The 23,564-nt window shown below is 36.5% G+C and overlaps 1 protein-coding gene across 21 annotated transcripts in view; it reads right to left on the reverse strand.

Annotated features, from left to right (window-relative positions):
• The window catches only part of USH2A (usherin), a 466,524-nt gene that overhangs the window by 114,113 nt on the left and 328,847 nt on the right, over positions 1–23,564 (reverse strand). For 20 of the 21 annotated variants that reach the window (XM_039336192.1, XM_039336254.1, XM_039336301.1 and 17 more), the window contains 3 exons: positions 23,059–23,171; positions 12,493–12,691; positions 1,304–1,469 (listed from right to left, as the gene is read on the reverse strand). In XM_039336192.1, coding sequence (XP_039192126.1) covers positions 1,304–1,469; positions 12,493–12,691; positions 23,059–23,171 — 478 coding nt within the window. The remainder of the gene's footprint in view (positions 1–1,303; positions 1,470–12,492; positions 12,692–23,058; positions 23,172–23,564) is intronic. The other variant, XM_039336354.1, reaches the window with a different exon arrangement.

A 23,564-nucleotide genomic window follows, 5' to 3' on the forward strand; every position in this document is an offset into this window, starting at 1 on the left:
AGCTGCCTCGGCCGTTGCCTCACATTGCCCTACGACAATGGCACCCCTGCCCTGCCTCGCCTTGTCTCGCCTCACCCCACAGGATGAGCCTCCTGCCCACTGCCCCATCTGCCAGAGCCCCCTGGATCTCCCCCAACCTGCCCTGCCCTCACAAGTGTCCTTCCTCATGACCAACATTGAGGTGACCACACCCACCTTGGTCACACCCACCCAGTCTGCCATGACCACAGCCATGCCCACCCAGTGGGCCACGCCCACCTGGCACCTGCCAATAAATAAGTGGGTTTTGGGTTGCAGTTTGGGCACTCGGTCTCTAAAAGGTTCGCCATCACTGACCTATACCATTTCAGACAAATGATTATACAATCTTGTCTTAAAATTTCCAGTGTTGGAACATTCACAACTTCTGGAGGCAAGTTGTTCCATTGATTAATTGTTATGTCAGGAAATTTTTCCTTAGTTCTAGGTTGCTTCTCTCCTTGATTAGTTTCCATCCATTGCTCTTGTCCTGCCTTCAGATGCTTTGGAGAATAGCTTGACTCCCTCTTCTTTGTGGTAGCCCCTGAGATATTGAAACACTGCTATCCTGTCACCCTAGTCCTTCTCTTCATTAAACTAGACATACCTAATTCCTGCAACCACTCTTTATATGTTTTATGAAGCAATGTAATATATTTGTAACAATCAAAATAAGTGGCACTACCTAGCCAACCTGACTGACCTGAAAAACAAGGCAGGTATGGATAGGATATGGCTAGGTAAGCCAAGAGTTATAGATTAGACTGGAAAAAATATTGTGGAAGAAGTCACAGGCAATTACCTCCATGTCTGTGTGATTAGTAGCCTCCTAATATGATTTTATGTTTCTAGGACTGGATAAACTGGATCAGTTCATTTTCTTTAACATAGGAGAACTGCATGTTCTTTGCTCCTCTAACTCCATTCCACTAGTAGGTCAGGTCTACCATCTAGCATCAAGTCACCTATTGATTACATAGCAAAGTACTTGGCTCAGTATGGATTCCAAATTCAGTCCAATGGGCTGCCCACTCTCATACTCTCAGGTCTTTTCACATATTCAATGGTGGTAAAATTATTTAGATAACAAATATAGATAAACATTAGGATTTTTTGGTTAATTAATTCAACACTGGAATAGTGGAACAGAATGCTTTCTTAGTAGTTTTTCATTTCTCATTCTGAAAGTGAATAGAAAGCCCATTAATTCATGCTTGAAGTCAAACCTATAATTGTTATTAAAGGCTGCCACTATGTAACTTAATATCTATGAAATGCTCCTTACCTATGAATATCCATGTAGAATAGTTACCACAACATTGATACTCTGGTTCCACTCTGCACCTCTGACTTCCACAACAAGCACTTGATGCATTCAGAAGAAATGAAAGATACTTGTCCTCACAGCATTGGAAATTTGGAGTATTGTATTGATTCCCATTGCGACATATCTAAATATAGATATAGGTTAAAGCATAAAGCATTTCCCAAAGGAACAATATCAACAGCACATACATATAACCACAAATCCATTAAAACTGAACTCTTATTCAGCACTGATGATACTTTGTATTTTAGGTAATGAAACATCTGCAAGAAAACAGCCAACTTCAGAGAGCACCAAGGACCACTGAATTCTTATTGTTTAGCAGAAATCTAACAAGGAAACTGATCAAGTTATCAATAAAATATACAGATAATTTACCTAGCTATAAAATCAAATTGAATTTATCGAAATTTACAATAAACCTTGGATAAAGCACTATGAATAAACTTATGGCTAAGAAGCATAATCTCACAAATACATCAATGATAAGTTTAAATCTGCAGGTTTGGTACCTATTTAAGGCAGATTGTTTTCCAAAATTCAGCAGAGAATATGATTTTTTTTATAGTCACAAACAGCAGCAACCATACAAGCCCAAGTTTTATAGGATAGGAAAGAGAAAGGGGAAAAAAAAAAATAACTGGCTGATTGAAATGCCAAGAACAACCATGCTCTTGTCTAACTCCTGAATGTGACTTGCCAGGGGGATCATGTGGAGGTAGAGACATGCAAGGCTATTTGTAGGTTGGGAGATGTTACAATCTGAAAAGCAGTTTGGTCAGATATATGTCTGAGATTGCTCTGCCATTTCACTAGGAAATATATGACAATCTATTTAATGTATTGTTAAAAGAATTGGGTCTTGAGCAGATTTTTATAAATATGAAACTTCTCCCAGCAGAGTTTAAGCTTCAGTGCAATGGCAAAATCCTTACACTATACTTTCCTGTTCTTTATGCATCAAAAAAAGAGGCATCTGAACAATCTATATCTCAAAAAGGTAAGGTCCCCCCACCCTCAGTATATTCACTCTTATGGCTTCTTATAATAATATGATTTATTTTCCTCATGTGGCATATGCAATTTTTTGACCATAATTCTTTAGACCAGTGTTTCTCAACCTTGACAATTTTAAGGCATGTGGACTTCAACTCCCAGAATTCCACAGCCAGCATTGCTGGCTGGGGAATTCTGGGAGTTGAAGTCCACATGCCTTAAAATTGTCAAGGTTGAGAAACACTGCTTTAGACAAAGTTATTTTAAATCTGTAGCATAAAATAAAGCAATTTTAAAAGAAAACTTAGTAGTGACAAGAAAATGATTGTCATGAAGACTGGGGACCCTCCAGAAGATATGTATAAAAGATTGCAGTAACAAGAAGACTTCTCTGAAGAGAACACTTTCCACAAATGTGAAATCATATTTGTAAGCTGCCAATTAGTTGTCTACTAGTTTTGGCTGAGGCAGATGTATACACAGTATTTAAAAATACTTGTTAATGAATTTTGATTTTCTTCATCTTGTATATTTCTAAATGTTCTTGATTTTGTTAATTTCATAAAAATATTATAACTACAGGTAGTTTTATAGGTAGTCCTCATTTAGGAACTGCCTTGCTTAGTGACTGCAGTTATGATGGTGATGTAAAGGAACTTTATGACAAATCCTTGCATTTACAACCTTCACAGACCTGTAAAGCAAAGGAAAGTAAAATCCTAAATTCAGATTATTATTTTTTTTTCAGCTAATATTCTATGGAACGAGTTTTCCTAACTTGATAAAAAAATTGGCAAGCTATTAAAAACACTATGGACATTGGCATTTTGCTTTTTATTAGGCTACGGCAATGGTTCTCAACCTTTTTAATGCCGCGACCCCCAACCGGTCACAAGTCGAGGACTACTCAACTGGTCATAAGTCAAGGACTACTCAACTGGTGCAGCACCATTTGCAGAATAGGACTTTTGGCGGGCTCAGCAGGGCAGAGACAGCCTGGACAATTCCTATTGGCTTTTGAAAGCCAATAGAATTAGACTCTATTCAAGAGAGTCTATTCTATTGGCTTTCAAAAGCCAATAGAATAAAAGGGAGTAGCACAGCTAAGGAAAAGGGGAAAAAATGGCGGACTGCATTGTTTGGCGACCCCCGTGAAATAGTCATTCGACCCCAAATGGGGTCCCGACCCACAGGTTGAGAACCACTGGGCTACGGGATATTTTTAAAGTAAGTTGTGGTCTATACATGGGGAGGAGGCTACATTTCCAAATCTATCTTCAGATGCAACTGTTAATTAGCCTTACTGAGATACGTTTCTTTCAGCTTTGGAGGACCACTTTGGTCCCTACAAAGCAGATATAGCTTAGATGGTCCAGCGAGTTGATATACTGTAAATCATCAGAATTTGTTAAAATGTAGATAATCTGGCAAAGAGAGGAAGCACCTATGTTGCACTCCCAACATAGACATCTGAATAATTGTCTGATATATTACAGAAGGAAGACCAAGAACTAGTTTTGTAACAGAAAAGAGAAATATAGTGTGATTCTCTCTTCAGTTTTATTACTTTTTTTCCCACCGCCCTGTTTGTTTCTATTTTGGTATCCACTTGATTATTTATTTAAATCCAGTTTCAGAGAAGTTCAGAGAACAAATTCTCAAGTACAGCCTTCTGTATCTCTACCTCACATAACAGGCATCAGCTCATAAGTTTAATTAAAGTCTATGGTAGAATAAAATATTTATCTAAACACTGACAGATGAGAGTGCAACATTATTAGCAGAAAGCTACTACCCAGTTCATAGACAAGCTTGTTAGGGTACTGTTATTCCTTTAGGCACTAATGCTATTCATGTGATTAGTCCCACTGAGTTCTTCTGAGCATATCAGTAATACTGTGACATTCATTTTTCTTGCTGCAATTACTTTTAAACAAGTGAGAAGCTAAAAATCAGACTGAACGGAAGATAAAGAAAATTATAGAAATTTACACTAGTTATGAAGCCAACCTTTTAAAGTGGTTAGTCATTAAATGAGAACAATTCATGTATTTTATTGCTATACATGGGTACCAAAATAATGTTAACAAATAAAGTAAAAGGCAAAAGTATTTCTTTAAAAATAAAGGTTACATGGACTTAAAATATATCAGATTTGCTAATTTTGATAAATTATAATTCAGAACCATGTCTTAACATTTAAAAGCACCACTGCATTGCCGCAGTCCAAGCTTTGTCCTTATGTATGTGTATCTCATCCAAAGAGGTGGGTGGCTTTAGGAAATTATTTCCCCTGGCTGATGAAAATGACTAATTTTTTAGGTTGGTTGGCAGAAATGATCCAGTGTATTTCCAGTTTTATGCATACAGACAAAAGGAATCTTTCCATGCTCAGAAAATATAACCTGGATCCAAACCACAGCTTTTGAATACTTTTGAATGCAGACTGCATTTGCAGCTTTTCAGTTATCCTGAATCTGTTTTGCAACTCGAATGGTTAAATTAGACACGAAACATACTTCTCCAATGTAATTTGGGAATAGTTTTGCCAGACCTCCTATGACACTGATAAATTGCAGGGAAGCAAAGAAATCTTTCAAATTGCGGAACTGATTTTTGTCTTAGCCACTGTTAGTAACAAAAACAACAGGAAAACATGAGTTTGCAGTATAAAAGGGCTTCAAAACCCCTGATATTAGGGTAATTGCCATAACAGGCATATTGGCTGCAAAATCCAGATGACCAGTAGATGACAGCAAAGAGATACAGAAAACATTTTAATGTTATTTAGTGGTCACCTGGATTTTTTTACAGCCAGGTTATGCCTATTGCCGTCCTATAACATGTATATTTGTATGCCATGTCTCCATATGCTTTGTGACTGTAATGTAATCCACACAGTCAGCTATTTTTCTGTTGGCCAACTGATCAGCCGGTTAGTTTAGAATGCTTGGCTGGTTTTCCTATTTTCTGCCAGCCATCCTACTTACAATCACTGCTTTCTCATTTAGTATTAGAAGGCAAATTGAAACAGTATTATTTTTAGATTTGTGCATGTATTTTAACAATGTTTATTTGTTTTGCACAGTTTGCATTTTTTTGTATTGAAAGATGCCTTGATCCTCTTAATGGAAATATGGGATTATTATTTCTATTATGAGGAGGAACAAGAGAAGGAGCATCATCATCAGCAATAGTGTTGCTATTCAGTGGTGAGAAATTGGTGTTCATGAAAGGACCATGGCTTCAAATTATACTGCTCTTTGAATAATTATCTTAAATGTCAAAAGTGCTTTAAATTTTCAAATCCTTCTGCGCTATCTCCTTCCCAGTAAAACCTCTTGTCATCAACTCAATGATTTTTCTGAGGAAAGATTCCACTGGTATCATTTGCCCATTATGTACCTCTTAAAGAGCTTACAATTTACTTATACCGAGCATACCCTTGAAACTACATGATCTAGCCAGCCTCCCATTAGTATCTTTGAACTGTTATGTAGCTCCCCAACATCCTTTGCAACAGGTTGTAAATTACAAAATAGCATTTTTGGCAGCATTTTAGGACAGCTACTATTTGTATTGGTCTGAAGCCCAGAGGATATGCATTATCACCCCATAAAACAAAATGTATTTAAGAACTATCAGGATTATGTCATATTCCCCCCAAAAGCCAACTACTGAAATCGGTAATGATCATCATTATCTCATCCTCTTATATTTAAGTGTATACCAGCCAGCCAGGATTCTTATTAGGCCAGTATTATCTCATCATCTTTTATTTAAGGATGGCAATTTAGGATGGTGTAATCAGACATATATATCTGCTTTCCTAAGCCATCCAATTAAAAACACTGCTTTTTCCTAATTATTTTCCATGTTCTCATCAGCATCAGTATGGTTTGTATAATTTGATTTCAAAATAAGACAGAATAAGAGAAAAAAAGTTTCCTTTATACTGAGTCTACAAATGAAAAAGTTTGTGATGATTCTGCAAAACATTTTGCAGCATCTGATTCTAATCGGACCAAGATTGCCTATTAGTTAAAATGGTTGATAGTAGTTTATAAGTAAGAGAATAAGAATCAAATTAAATCAAATCCTACAGTCTGCCTTTCAGATCCTCTGAAGTTTTTTTTTTTTTTTTTATATTATACCTTATTCTCAGGATACAGTCCTCCATGGGCTGGTCTAACCAGGAGCACGGGGTTTATAAAAGTGATATTTGCTTTCTATATTGTGCTGTTTTTCAACTTTATTTTATTATGAGAGGTGGCAGAGGATTCTACTAGGCAGAAGAGTTGAATACAAATCATTGTATCATAATCTCTCTTAATTTGAAGCTTCCTGATCTGTACTAATTTGGAAAATAAAATAAAATAGGAGAAGTTCCATTCTGATAGCTTCCATTAAGATTTATGCCTTGGTCACCCCATAATTAAATTAGCACAAAGAATTTCAGCAACATCCTCTACATTTTGGGAAAACATCTTCTTGGAACATCCTCTTTCATCAAACTGAATGAGAAACAGTAGGAAAAAAGGTGGAGAATTGATATTTATTTGTTTAAGAAAAATTATATGGCCACTGAACTCACTCTCAGTGACTCTGGGCAGTTTACAAATATAAAAACCCAATAAAATAAATAATAGGACATAAATTGAAATAATACGAGACAATAGAAACAACAGATGCTTTGTGCAAAGATCAATGGCACAATGGATGACAAAGTTTCTGGTTAATGGTGATACATTGGGAAGGGTTAATATCAAGAGAGGAAACTTTCAAGGAGACTTACTGTCACCACTACTGTTTGTCATTGTATTGATTCTTATGTTAACAATATTGAACTAGTCAGACCACAGATATCAACATCAAAAACCAAGAACAAAGAACAAAGGCATACAAAGCTAGAATTGAGAAGACAGCTACAGACAGCAAATGCCACCTCCTCAAAGAAGCCGTGGACCACCTAGTTAGTTGCTGCAAGAAGATCGCACAAGACTGACTAGGGACAACGGCATGACAAAGTAACAACAATGGTGATTGGAATATCTGCAAGAAACACCATTTGCAAGCAAAAACTGCTGGAGCTACAAAATGGACAAAGTAATAAAAAATGAAGAAATGAAATTGCTCTGGAACTTTAGAATTCAACAGATAAACATCTGCCATTTAACACACTCCAGACTTGTTGATAAGAAAGATAAAAAACCTTCAAAACACCCAAATCCTGCTGTTGTTTTGTAAGTCCTTAAAGACTTAGCTTTTTGCCTGGTGCTAAGATTCTGAATATGATCCATTCCTTGGTTATTTTAGCAATTATGATGCATGATTTATTTTACGGCAATAGTTTTAAATTTTTATATTATTATAATTGTTTTATTTTTTAAATTTTGTTCATGACCCAGAGTCACTGGTTAAAATGGGCAGCCATATAAATTGAATACATAAAATTCAGCTTTTTAAAAGTTACTGTTAGGTTTCATTTGCAAAGGAAAACAATGAACAACCCAAGGAGCAATTAATATGATTTCTTGAAATAAAAAACAATATGGAGGCCCTTGGCCCATAATAGGAAATCCACGGCTATAGTAATTCTGTTTAACATCCCAGTTCTGCTAAAATAAAATCCATTGAAGAATAATGTATACAGAAGAATGCTTTGCAGAACTCCTTCCAATGAAAAGTACTTATAACCAGTGTACAGATTCTTACCAGAAGTATGTGAATACAATATAGAGTATATATTCAGCATAGTGTTATTATAATACTAAAGGCAAGAAAATAAGCAGAAATGTGTCTTATTTCAAGTTGATTAAATTGTCCATCATGTCCACTGAATTTGGAAACCTTCTTCCAGGTAATTGACTTTGGGGATCATATTTCCCTCAGTATACGGTTGGCTGGGTGGGTTATGAAAAGCAGAATGGTAGAATAAGGCCTTGATTTATTGGACTAATAGAGAGGAAGGGATATATATTAAAACTCAATTATCATTAAATGAGAAACAGGATTTTCAAGCTTCAAAACATACTTATATATTAGAAAATCTACCTTAGTGAGAGTTTAAGATAGTTTTAGAGATTACAGAACAAAATAAATATATTATACAATTTATTTGGTACCTAAGTTATACAATATATTTTACTTTGTTCTGTAATCTTAAAGAGAAATAAGTATACATCATAAACAAATATTCATTTTAAGGGGAAGTGGTAAACACTTACTGGACTGATCCATCACCCCACAGGCTTTGTGGTTAAGGTTATGTCAGCCAACATAATTTATATTTTCGTTTGAATCACTGAGATAATTCACTTTCCTAATTGATGCTTTGTCTGACAACAAATCTTATAAATACACACTGTTACTACATGTGTGATGCTGCTGCTGACAAACAGGAACATTATTTTATTATATTAAATCTTACCTTCAGACTAAGAGTTTTCTACCTCATTTGTCAATAGAAAATGTATAGGCTTGTACTGTTTTGCCTGCAGTATTGATCCACTTCTTAACTTGCAACTAACATAAATATTAATCTGCAAATGACTACAAGTTTAAAATATTTCTGACAAATCATGATAGGCCTCATTCAGGGTTACTCATCATTAGCACATAAACAACCATTCACTTATAGATAAAACTAAATGGATTTGCTGTAAAATAGCAACAAATCAGTCAATCAACCAAGTACCCGAAAAGGGATTTAACCATCCCAATAAATTAATATTTTCCATCTGGATTATGATAAATGATAAAAAAGACTAAGATGCACTAGATAATAGTCCCTAGTTATCTCTTTTCATTTTTACAGCAGCACAACAGAGGTCACAAAATATTTTTGGAAATGGATCTGTATAATGTGGTCAGGTACCATTGAGAAAGTGTTATGCTACGCTAAAAATAAAAATCAATAGTGGGTTTGTTCCCATTTAGCAGGGCAGAGGTTTATGATATATAGTATTCTGGCTTCGTGGTAGAATTCAGAATTCTAACAATGCCACTGTGCAGGTTATTATTACTAAAACAATATGATCTCACAGCAACAGCCTAAAATACCACACTACAGAAATTGATATAATGGTGCATTTATGCTCTGCTTAACTGTTCCCAATAGATCAGACCCCTGTGATATGAATTCTAAAGATAATAGTTCACTTCTCAGCCATTGTCCATTATCCAGAACCTACTTGTTCCTTCTTTCCACAGATTTCACCTTGAGAGTTTCACTTTTCCAATAAACCCCAATTTGTTGGCAGCTTTCTCCCCTGTGCATTTTTTTAGCCAGCTCCTGCTAACTGAAGAGTACTATGATATTTTAAACATAAAGTTTTTGCCATCGTGTAAGTCTCACATCAATAGCACCATCTCCTTAAAGGCTTGTAATGCTATATCCAGTTCCAAAATGATCACAAAAAATTAAAACAATTAATAGATCAAGCAGACATAATTCTTCTACAATTTTTGAAACCTGTGGTCTCTGGACCTTCCCTCCTGCTTCTTTGGACTTTTCTTTTACCAATCAACTAGATGTCAAGGGACTGGGTCCAATTTTTATAGTATCTGACCTCTTTTCTAAGACTGTCCATTTCTTTCCCTAACATAGATTTCCAATGGTTACTGAAACTCCATCCTGTTTATTCCACAAATTTCCCTAAAACTCCTAGGTACATTAGCTTCCTCAGTCATTTTACTTCTGAAAGAGGCACACAATTCATAGACCATTTTTGACAGATCTATTTCCACTACTGAATGATAAATTGCCTTTGTCTTTTGCCCATTACCCACAGTCAGAGAAACAGAAAGAACAAATGCCATCTTAGAGCAATGCATTCATTACTGTGTAAACTATCAGCAAGATAATTAGCCTGATTTTTTGGTTAACTTTGGTTGATGACTCTACTCATATATTGTCATTTCAGGCTACCTGTTGTTACTCTTGAACCTGCTGCCAAACACTTTCCATATTTCAGAGGCTTCCGTTTGTTCCAGGAACTACAAGCCATTCGGATGGCTCTCACAGGTCATCTGAATCAATCAAGACATCCTACTAGTGCTCTGCTGACCATCATTGTCAGGAAGTTCCTCACATCAATCACTGAAGACTACATTGAAATTTTGCTAGATATTTCTCTTCATACAAATGATAAAAAATATTACATGCTAAGTTTATATAACCATTTCCTCTACTTGCACAGGTCAACCCTGTCCCCCCTAGTTTGCAGCTTCAAGTAATGCTTAAAATACCTCATGTATTTTTATTGTTACCATCCTGGTTCTGAATGACCCCTTTTCACACCTCTATATTCCTAAAGCTCCCATTTTTTGAGAGGGGAGGAAGAATTTCAGGTAAGTTGGAATACCAGAGCAGAAGGGATAGAATGGAATAATTAATTCTTTGGAAAGATAAACCAGACATGGAGAGATCAGGGGAAGCAACAGGTAAAGTATCGATTTTCCAGTTTCTTCAACAGTTGTATTTACAGTATCCTCACAAGCTCAAAGCACCTGACTGGTCACACAGTCTGGATTCAGTGTTTGTCTGGAATTCTGTCTCTGAGGGAGAGACAGAGAGACTGGCTGTTGAAGAGGAAAGAAATGTTGAAATATGATTGAGAAAGACACAGAAACTACCCTGGCCGAATCTGAGAAAGAGGATTCTTGAATGGGGTGAAGATATAGAAGAGATACAAACTGCCTCATCTTGCTGTCTAGTGCTTGGATAGGGAGGCAGAATGCCTAAAAGAAGGGAAACCCTTATGACTTTAGTCAAAGCAGAAAATGAAAATGTACTCCCTGTTCTGAGATTTCCAGATACAAGGAAGAGGAGATAGAAAAAAAGTTTGAAGAAAGGAGATTTTCCTTCAAGCTCCAGTAGAAACTGACAGAAAGGAACAATGCCCTCCACTGTCATACAACAGGAAGAGATAGATATCTGGTAGCTGCAGTGGGAATGGAGATAGATAAACTAGAGAGGGATAAAAATTGAAGCTGGGGAGATGGAAACCAGCATTCCACAGGTCAGATAGAAGCATTGCAAGCAAAAGCTGGGGAAAAAAATAGCTAAAATCTTATTGATATGAAATGGAAGGAGAAAAAAAAGCTTACAATTTAAACCCCAGAACTGACATATATGTAGTGCTTGATTTGTGTGTTCTGTAATGGGCAGATCATCCTTATTACATGATACTTTTCTTATTTCCAATAAAGCAACTCACCTGGTAGTGCTAAGACTGTGAAGCTTCTACTGTTATTTACCTCTTGAGTATGAGATTGGGTCAGTGGTGGGATCCAGCTGGTTCAAACCGGTTCAGCAGAACCAATACCAAATTTTTTGTTGAGTTCAGCAAACCAGTTATGATAAATCAATGTTTTCTGGAACACATCTGGTTTTCATTCAACTTCCTTCCAGGTGGGGAAAAAAAACCCTCCCCAAAAGTCCAAGAGAGGAGCAATGGAAACCAAACGGAGATGTGGCACCTTTGACCACATCACTCAGGGGAAAACTAAATGGTGCTTCTCAGAGATAATTTCAGGAATAGGCACTTCATCTCTCTGGCTTCAATATATCATTTTTTAATACTTAAAATGGTCATTAGGACCGAGAACCAGTTGTTACCTTTTTGACTGTGGAGGCATTTTTAGTTCAGCTTTGGGAAATGTGTATGCAGAAGCTCATATAGCAGTGGATGATATCCTTGTTATACAGGTAGTTCTCAACTTACGACCACAGTTGAGCCCAAAATTTATGTTGCTAAGTGAAACACTTGCTAAATGAGTTTTGCCCTATTTTACAACTTTTTTTGCCATAGTTGTTAAGTGAATCACTGCAGTTACTAAATTAAGTAACATGGTTGTGGAATGAAACTGGTTTCCCCATTGGCTTGGCTTGTCAGAAGATGCTCACATGACCACGTGACACTGCAGTCATCATAAATATGAACCATTTGCCAAGCATCTGAATTTTGATCACATGACCTTGGGGATGCTGCAATGGTTGTTAAGTGTGAAAAATGGACATAAGTCACTTTTTCAGTGCCGTTGTAACTTTGAATGGTCACTAAATGAACTGTTTGAAGTTGAGGACTACCTGTAGTTTGATTGAGGTAGAAGTTAAAGATCAAAACCAGAATATTACATGGTGTTACCTTAAACTGGGGATTACAGCATCGTCTTCCACATATGTTTTCATGAATGTTGCATTCCAGGAGTAGGTAAATTCCTTCATGTTGATGTTTTGACAGTTGCTTTGCCTCAGTGCAGTGATGCTGAGCTTTACGCAATAGTTCATATCCTAAAATAATGCCATTTGGTTGTCCTGGTGATGTCCAGTTAATCTGAAGTGATCTGAAGCAGCAAAACAATTAACACATAATTCAATTAATATCAACTGTAATTTACTTCAGCTTCTGCTAATGCTCAAATCTTTACTGGTGTCCTTTTTCACTTTGCTGCAATGGGAGGAAGCTTTAAATGAGTCTGAGTTTTTTTAAAGGGGCTCTTCTGCTCTTCTTTTCTTCTGATCATTATACAACACTTAAATTATGATTCATTCTTTGGCAGAAAGATAGAGTTGAAGACTCAGATATATAATTGACCCTGACATTTAATAGAAAACAAGTGCTAAAATTTAGTTTAAAACAGAGTCACAGCCTCACTCTAATATCTCTGCTCAGTTGCTTTCAGCTTCTACAAACAAGTACTGTATTTTTACATTAATACATTCAGCATAATGGAACACTATTATACACATACTTGACCAAAACAAAACACTGCATCCCCTAACAAGACATAGCTGCACTGATAGATATTCTGTTGACTCTTTTGCAAAAAGCAGCTTGTAGCAATCTTCTCCTTTCATATTTTTTTTTTCCTTCAGGGAAGGCACTGATGACTTAAGACCATGCTTGCAGGAGCTATAGTAAAATTGTCTTGTGATTTCAGCTTCTTTAGAGAAAACATTGGAAAAACTTTCAGCTGCAGAAGCTGATCAATGTGCAAATAAGATCTTGATGATTTCAGCCATCTCACATTTTCCCACTTCAGGAAAGGCATTGAGCCCTAGACCAGTGATGGCAAACCTTTTAGAGACCGAGTGCCCAAAAACTGCCCCTGCCCCTGCTCCACTCCCTGCCCCGCCCCTGCTCTATCTCCCCCCTCACCTGCCCGCAGGGCCAGTCATCGCTTCCAGGGCCTGCTGCAGATCATCTAGGCAGCCAAGCAGCACCATGGGGGCCATGCCCTCTGCCCGTGCCCCGCAGCATCAACTGTGTGCAATGGGGCGTGAGGGCAGAGTCTTATCTACACTGTCTGGCTGCCATATCCTTGGCTGCATTGCTCCGTGTGGGCTACACTTGGGGACAACTCTCCTCCAGGGGGGCTGCTGGTGAGGAAGGGGTTGCAGGGGAGGCAAGGCTGGGGCAATGGCCACTGAGAGGGCTCCGAGTGCTGCCTCTGGCACCCATGCCATAGGTTCGCCATCACTGCCCTAGACATTTGGGGTGCATACAAGTGCATTCTTGATGAACCTGGCCATCCTACATAATCCATCTGCTGGGCAACCAAGTGAAAACTATAGTAGCAGAAATTTGTAAGGTAGCTACAATAAAAATCTAGACCAGACATGTCAAACTCACAACATCACATAACATCGCGTGACATATCAGAGCTTTTTCCCCATTGCCGGCAATGGGGTGGGCGCAGTTTCCTCGTGATGCATCCGGCCTGAGGGCTGGCAGTTTGACACCCCTGATCTAGACCATGAGAAGTGATGAACATGCTTGTAGCCATATTCAACCCAATTAAATTTAGGTGTATTTAAGAATTAATAGATAATAGGTTATTGTTGTAATTTAAATGTTCTGAAATATAATTGCTGAATTTCAAGATTCATTGTAAAGATCTGAATATTAATCCAGTTCTGTATCTTCAAAACATGCATTAAATATATTCCTCAAAAGATGCCTGAGTAGAAATGTAAATAATTAAATAGTTCCTTCCTTATAATATCATAGTGCAGATACTTCATGGGAGAACTGCATATAATGTTAATGATGCAGAATGCAGTTAACCTCTGAATTTATTCTAAACACAAGTAAAGCCATTAATTGAACTGAACCAACATGCAAGGGAGGGGAGGCTTAAATCTTTTTATCTGCAGATGCTTTGTTCAAGAAAACTCTTCCTTTTGTTGCCAATAGCAGAAGAAAGATGATTTTAGAAGTGAGGAAGCTGAAGTAAAAAGGTTAAAATCCCTTCCCCTTGTACATACCTTGAATGCCCTCTGGATAAAAATACTGAATGGATATGGAAACAAGAACAACAATAATAGGATCTCATGCAATTATACAAGGTCAGACGTCTACCTAATTTGCTTCAGATGTTTGGCACTACAGCTGGCAGAATTCCTATCCAGAATAGGAATGGGCTTTTAAGATAAATATTAAAAACAAGAGAATCCTGTAATCTTGTGGCTAGAAGATTAATTAATAAATGGAGCTACAATCTGTCCACAATAAATCCATTAAAGGCAAATTCCAACATTACAGTGTGAACACTGATGAGCTAAAGATAACTTTCTTTAAGTTCCATTTGCCCATTTAAGATTTAAGTAAATCCTTATATCTTTCCTGCTGTAAGGGAAACTTAACATCACCAAACTTTGGATGGATCATTTTAGAAAGTAATATAACCCAATTAAATAGTACCTGTCAGAATTCTTTGTGACACTGTAAATTAGCATTCATTTAAAGTTAGAGACTTATGTTCAGAAACAGCAGCTGAGATAAACTCTGGCATCTTTTGGAATAAAAATAACACAGTGATCTATTATTTCACTACCTTGAGGTATAAACAGAGGAACACCTAGCAATAACAACCTCTAGTGGAAGAATTGGTGTCAGCTGTAAAGGGATAACTTCACAGGTTACTTGTAGAGTCACTATTATTATTCTGAAGTTTTCATCTGACTTACTGAATTAATGCCACAGTCTGTAGAAGTCTATTTTATATTCACTGCATATTCAACTCAAAGAAAAAATACCCCTTACATATCAATGATTTACTGACAAACATATAAAAAGAAAGAACAAAAGAATGAAAGAGAAGAAAGAAAAGAACAAAGAAAGGGACACTAAATGTTAAAAATGAACCTACAATTTGAAATACTGTCTCAATGTGTATGATTTGCAACTAAATAAGCCAGCGGTAAATGACAAGTATTTTGTATTATGTTCTTTGACATTTTGTCCAGCATACTGATTTTGTTAAAATATTTTTGCACAAGATGAAATTAAGATGAAATCAAACTCTCCTCAAAAGCAGTCGTACTTGAATTTAGTCATGCTGTTCAGCAATATGTAACTATTTATCTCTAAAGCTAATGTTTATGTTCACATTTCACTCTAAGATATGGTTTGATTAACCATAATTATGATTCTCTCTCTCTCTCTCTCTCTCTCTCTCTCTCTCTCTCTCTCTCTCTCTCTCTCTCTCGTGTGTGTGTGTGTGTGTGTGTGTGTGCATGCGCACACACCTTGGAGTTAGTCTTGATTCCTAGTGATTGCCTGGAGATTTCTATACTATTTTCTTGGCAACATTTTTGAGGTAAATTTGTCATTGCTTCTTTCTATGGTTGAAATAAAGTAACTAACTCAGCATTACCCAACTGGTTTCATGGTTAAAACTGGATTAGAATTTATGGTTTCCCATAAATGAATTTCAACACATTTGAATAGAAGTATAATATATAAAGCTTGTGATAAACTAATAGGATTGCAACTATTGACCTACTGTGTTTCCCCGAAAACAAGACAGGTCTTGTATATGTATATGTATATGTATGTATATGTGTATGTGTATGTGTATATATATGTATATGTATATGATTTTTAGATGTGGGGTAGGGCTTACATTAGGCCCAGCACCCCCCCCCCAAATCAAGCTAGGGCTTATTTTTGGGATAGGCCTTACTTTTGGGGAAACATAGTAATCATGGCAATTCTCTATCCCATTTCTGGTATTCAGTGTTTGAGAAATATCTAATTGACATCAAAATCCAGAATATTTAATCTATGAAATTAAAGGAGGAAATGGCATCTGTAGATGAAATGGGCACAAAGCAAATATGAAGTTGAATAATAGGCTGTATATATATATACAGAACTTTGTATGCTTGTTTTAAATGAAATTAGTTTGAGCAAATAGTTTCAATGTATATGTACATCTCAGTTGCATGTTATATAGATAACACAGATATGTTTTGACTCTTGAATTTACAAAAAAATCTACTTTCTTCTCCTTCTTTGTTCACTTAAGAAAACAGTAAATCACTTAATAGCAGATGAATGTTGAAAGTATTTGTGTGATTTTCTAAATGATGCATTTACTCAGAAGGAAGAAAACCCTGGATTTAAGATGATCTACCCAAAGAAAGATTAGATAGAATTATAATAAACTGAAATAAAAATTCAGTGTGTTGCCCAGTTTCCTTACCTTGACAATGGGACATACAGTCCCACTAAAATCAATCCTGGAAACCTTTTCTCTCCCTCCACCCTCCATGTGTTAACGCTGCTAACATCGGATGTTCTTGCTTTGACAACAGATGAAAATGCAGCCATTTTCTCTATGCTTTTAAAATTAGTTGGTGCTGGGAGGGGGGATTGGAATGAGAGTTCAGTTAGTCATAATAACAATAACTCTGCCGTGGGAATCCAAGGACAAACTGGGTCCAGAGCTGAGCTGGCAGACTAGAGAGCTGGAGAGAAAGCCCACACTTCAAGCTAATTGGGGAATGTGCTTTATGATTGTTTACTGGGGGTGGGAATTGTACTTTGTTATTTTGTATCCAGGGGAGAGGAATTTAGTTTTTGGGTTCAACTATGTAGGGCCGATACTTTGTTTGCTGAATAAAAGTTTCTTTAAGGAAAACAATGCCTCAAAGTACTTTTGAAGGGTTTCATCTGCCGGAACCATGACACCATGCATGTGACATATCAGTATATTCATTTGTGTCCATATATACATAGATAAATATACTTATTTGCAAAGGCCAAACAAAAAAAGAGCAGGGCCAAGAAAAAAAGCAATAATAATAATAATAATAATAATAATAATAATAATAATAATAATTATTATTATTATTATTATTATTATTGACAAATTTGCCATTAGTCAATTGCAAAAGGTGGCCTTACTAGGAACTGCTTCCATCCTGCGACGATATCTGTAATACCATCAAACATTCACATCTGCCTATCCCAGGTCCTGGGTAAGGACTCGATAGGTAGACAAAATGCCAAATCCAGTCTGAACATCTGGCTGATTGTGCGATGATCCATAATAATAATAATAATAATAATAATAATAATAATAATAATAATAATAATAATAATAATAGTGGCTAACAACTGGGAAAACTACCTAATAATGAAAAATCCAGCAAAAGGGGCAACACCAGGCAACTATAGACCAATTACCTGCTTACCAACAACTTTCAAATTACTAACTGGTGTGGTAGCTGATGCAGTACAACAGCATCTAGTTGAAAACAATCTCTTTCCACCTGAGCAGAAAGGAAACCGCCCCAATAGCAGAGGAACAAAAGATCAACTCCTAATAGACAAAATGATCTTGGAAAACTGCAAGAAAAGGAAGACCAACTTGAATGTGGCATGGATTGACTACAAAAAGGCATTTGACTCTTTGCCACATGACTGGATAATCAAGTGCCTAGAAATAACAGGAGTCAGTAGAAACATCAGAAAATTTGTGCAAAGATCGATGGCACAATGGAGGACACAGTTGCAGATCAATGGTGAGAGACTGGGAGAGGTTAATATCAAGAGAGGAATATTTCAAGGAGATTCATTATCACCATTACTATTTGTTATTGCACTGTTTCCTCTGTCAACAATACTGAATAACTCAGGACATGGTTATCAAACATCAAAAACATCTGCTAGACTATCCCACCTCCTTTACATGGATGATCTGAAGCTGTATGGAAAAACATCATCTGAAATAGAATCGCTGCTCAACACTGTCCGTATATATAGCCAAGATATTGTAATGGAGTTTGGCTTGGACAAATGTGCCAAACTTACTATCAAACAAGGAAAAATAGTGAAAACTGAAGGAATCAAGATGCCCCACGAAAATAACATTAAGAGTCTGGATGAGGAAGATTACTACAAATACTTGGGTATCCTTCAAGCTGACAACATCAAGCACACTGAAGTCAAGAAAAAGATTAGAGGTGAATACATCAAGAGAGTGAAGAAGATCTTAAAGTTCAAACTCAATGGAGGAAATAACATAAAGGCAATCAATACCTGGGCAATTCCAGTCATTAGGTACACAGCTGAAATAGTGGACTGGACTCAAGCAGAGCTAAAAGCAATGGATAGGAAGACCAGAAAAATAATGACAATGAATCATGCCCTTCATGTACGCAGTGACATTGACAGACTTTATCTACCAAGGCAAATAGGTGGGCGTGGAATGCTACAAGTACATCAGATGGTTGAAGAAGAAAAAATGGCTTTGGAAGAATATCTGAAGAACAATGATGACGATGCACTGAAATTAGTATATCAGGAAGGCTTATTGGAGAGACCAAACTGGCCTACAAAAAAGACCAAATGAAGAACAGAATAGAGGCATGGGAAGACAAAGCACTACATGGCCAATACATTAAAAAAATAGCTGGGAAAGCAGATAATAACAAGACCTGGCAATGGCTAAGAATAGGAAAATTGAAGAAGAGACCGAGGGACTAATTCTGGCTGCACAAGACCAAGCCTTAAGGACAAATGCATATAAAGTCAAAATTGAGAAGACAGCAACAGACAGTAAGTGCCACCTATGCAAAGAAGCTGAAGATACAGTGGACCACCTGGTAAGCTGTTGCAAGAAGATTGCACAGACTGACTACAAGCAGCAGCATGACAAAGTAGCAACAATGGTGCATTGGAAGATCTGCAAAAAATATCATTTGCCTGTAAGCAAAAACTGGTGGGATCATAAAATAGAGAAAGTCATAGAAAATGATAAAATTAAACTGCTCTGGGACTTCAGAATTCAAACAGACAAGCACCTGCAACATAACACCCCAGACTTAACAATTGTCGATAAGAAAGACAAAAAAGTCTGGATAGTGGACGTGGCAGTGCCTGGAGACAGCAGAATAGAAGAGAAAGAACTGGAGAAGATAATAAAATACAAAGACCTACAAATAGAAATAGAAAGACTGTGGCAAAAGCAAGCAAGGGTAGTACCAATAGTAATAGGCTCCTTGGGTGCAATCCCAAAATAACTGGAGCACCACTTGAACACTATTGGCATTGACAAATTCGCTATTAGTCAATTGCAAAAGGCGGCCTTACTAGGAACTGCTTCCATCCTGCGACGATATCTGTAATACCATCAAACATCCACATCTGCCTATCCCAGGTCCTGGGTAAGGACTCAATAGGTAGACAAAATGCCAAATCCAGTCTGAACATCTGGCTGACTGTGCGGTGATCCATAATAATAACTTTATTGTCACTTTGAAAGTACACCAATCGGCATACATCAAAATGAAATTTCATTGCATACGGCTCTCAAAGGGTCACCACTTTTGATATACACTCTTGTTCGTGGCCAGCTCAAGTTACAGATCTTCCATTTTAGTCTCTAGGGAGCGAACGATGGCAAACAGGACAGATGGAAATGGAGCTCCATGTAGATTATCCCTCAAATTAGTTTGTATTCCTGCACGACAACCTAGCCTCCTTTTCTATTAATTGAATTAATATCTGATTACAGTTAATTACTTGTAAAATATGATACCCATTATAAAATAAATTATTTTCACTTTTGCCTATAAACCCATAGACTACTCTCTCTTTCCCATTCAGAATGACATTATTGAAATCTGAGCTCAACAAGCATAAATCTATAAATGTGTGGTTTGCAAGAAGTCACAGTGAATTGACTTTCTATTGAGGGAGGTATGAGGAAGCTCCTGATATGCTGGTAAAGGATCGGTTGTGCTCAGATTACTGTACATAAATCAGGATGAAAAAGTGGAAGAGATTTTGGGGCCCTGATTTTTAGTTTTCACTGCAACAAGGAAACTAATTAATAGATGGCCTGTGCTGGATTGCAGTCAAAGGAAACATATGCGTGGTTCCTGTGTGTTAAATCTTGTTGAATTCAGTTGTTCTTCCTTCAAGGTAATTATGCTTAGGACTTGTAGTTTTCTTAAGGCAGCTTCTAAGCCCTGTACATTCTCTATATGAGGAAGATGACAAGAAGTGGGCAGGACTGCCTATCTCCCTTCTCTTCCTCCCCAATACCATGTCTTTAGGTAGACAATCAAAGGGTGTTACATGACACTTTGTGCACCCACTTTAATTCTCTCACCTTTTTTTCAAGTTCTTCTACTTGTTTTCTTAGCAAATGTAAAAAGGACCTCTTAGATTCCCAGATAATTAGGAGGAGGGGAAGAATTCATTTTCATTCCTTTAAATATTATGACACCAAAATAGATTAATTTCAAGGTTGTGCTGATTTTTTTCTTTTTTTGGTGCCTTCAAGTCAGTGTTGACTCCTGGGGATTGCCTCAAAAGGTCCCTGAAATTTCCTTGGTAAGTTATCAGAAGTCTTTGACATTAGGACAGAGAGAGAGAGAATGACTGACCATGGTTTCTAGACTGATGCCTTAACCACCACACCAAATTGGGTCTTAGAATTAGCCACCTTTATTGGCCTAAAAAAAAATATACAAGTAACATCTTCCCCTTTGGCAAATTGACATTTTTTTTGCCATTTGCCATTTCATATAAAGAGGCGTGAAGGAGCTCCAGATATAATTTCTGATATAACTGAGTGTCTAAATTAGATCCCTATCTCTCAGCCAGTTAGTGTATTTTAACAAACACCAACTGATAATAGCTGTGACCACCAAAACATTTTGACACCAGATAATTGCTAGCCTAATAGGGAAAACTGTTGCAACAGATCTGATATGCAATTTGACCATATAAGCCATAAGGTTTAGTGAATGCAATTATTTTTGTATGGTTCTATAGTAGTTGTCTAAAGTTCCAAAGCTTTTTCTGACCCCAAATATAGGTTTGATCTGTTAAGAAATTTCTAAAAAGCAAGGTCAATTTGTTGAAGAACTTCTACAAAAATTTGCAGAATATGCATCACACTGTTTATAGGAGTCTGTTAGAAACCAAATCACCTCTTCATTGGCAGATACTGATTACAGTATCTTCCTCTTTATTCAATCTGCTATTTTCTTCTTGGATTGGTTTCCTTAACAGAGGACGAAGTGGAAAATTCATATGCATGCCAGTATTTGCTGAAGCTGTCAACCGCAGTGATTGTCACATTTCAATCACAGTTAAAACCAGCCAGCCAGCTAGCTACTTTTTTTACAGCATAAGGCCTTACATTCTTGAAGACCAGAATTAATGAATTAACTATTGATTAAATTCCACTCTAGCAAATCCACCGTGGCAAATAAATGAACTACCTGGGGCATATGTAGGCCACAGTCAGACATGTCTAGGCAATTGATCAGTAGTTAGTATTCTCTTAGGACATGAGAACAGCTGATGATAATATGACACGTAAGGGGAGGCAATGAAAAAAAGTCCCATTCTACTGAACAGATGATCAAACAGGAAAAGATTTCTAATTGTTTTACATTTGCGTGTTTTGATATCTTAGCTAGCATATCATCTCAAAGACATGCATAAGTACATGTGTGTGTGTGTTTGTGTGTACTTATTATAATTGCAAAAAATGAAGTAAAACAAAGACCAACCAAAGCTTCCTTAGAAGACTTTGGAGTAAATATATCCTATAGGCATATTTCCAAAGACTTAGATGTCTTAAAATGTTCAGTTATTTAAAAAATACATTACTCTTTCTTGGAGAAGTAAACCAAATGCCAACTTATGCCAGTAGTGTAATAAAATTTTATTAATAATAATATCATGTGGGAGACTTATTATTGTTGCCATAATTTTGAGATATCTTGAAATTGCTGTATAAATTTTATTAGAAAGTTTGGCACTCATGGAGCCTTTTAGGAAAAGAATGATTACATTTGTCACTATGAAAAAGAAATTCCCATAATAATGGAAGAAAAATATATCTCTTAGAGTATGTGCATATAGATAAACAATAATTTATTTTTCACCTAATGCCTTTTTAATATCATGGATTAGTATTCTAATCAGGCTAATAAAGTAGGAGTAACCACAAGAGCCCAGTCTAAACCAAAAACTAAAGTGGAGCAAATCAGGGAGAATCTGGGATCCTTCCCCATCCTACTGATTTAATAGGAGGAATGGAATGTAATAGAGAGGAGAAAGACATACAAAAGGCTGACATGACTTCCTTTAATGTCTACGTCTGATCAGTTTCCCATTTGAAAAAGAAAATAATGGAGATCTGGATACTTTGCAGGGGGAAATGAAGAACCAGAAAACAACTGCCACATATTGGATCAAAACTAAGTCTAGTATGAAAGACAAGATGTAAAATAGATAGGCAGACAGACAAACACACATGCTGTAACCTTCTTCCTTCTTGGATTCATATGGAAACAAACATTTATCTTATAGCCCAATTTATGCCAATATAGTTATTTTTAGCACCAGTGATTCTTGTTACTTAAGGTAGGAAACAAGGCAAGTACATTTTAATACCTTGAACCAAGGACAGAGATCAATGGTGGTGATAAGTCTTTAGGCACACCTTCTGCAGTTCTAATTTGGGTTCCATTACTTCTCACACAAGCATTCCGTCTACAGGATTCAACCTAGAATAAAAAGTATCAAAATGGGTACTTTTCCTCACTCAAAATTTGAAGTCAAAGTAGTAGCAAAGCTGAATTTAATATAATGGTAAGAAGGGCAATCATTTTGAATGGGGAGCACAAAAGAAACAAAAAGAAAAAAAGTCATTTACATTCAAAGCATTTTAATATCTTTTCCTGTAACAACATTAATATATATATTAAATGTAACAAAATTGACCCAAACCAATAAAATCAGGAAAAATGGATAAAACCTGTAAATTAAAAAAAAAGAAATCAGCAATTGGAATTAATTATAGGAACATCTCAGAATAAATGCATTTATTTCTAACAAAAGCACTTCACAGCAGGAGACTGTGCTGATGAATGTTTTTCCACAAAAACAAACCATTTTAA

Source organism: Crotalus tigris, unplaced genomic scaffold (assembly GCF_016545835.1).
Source record: "Crotalus tigris isolate CLP2741 ecotype Arizona unplaced genomic scaffold, ASM1654583v1 scf7180000017546.9332058, whole genome shotgun sequence".
In the NCBI taxonomy this organism is placed as follows: Eukaryota; Metazoa; Chordata; class Lepidosauria; order Squamata; family Viperidae; genus Crotalus; species Crotalus tigris.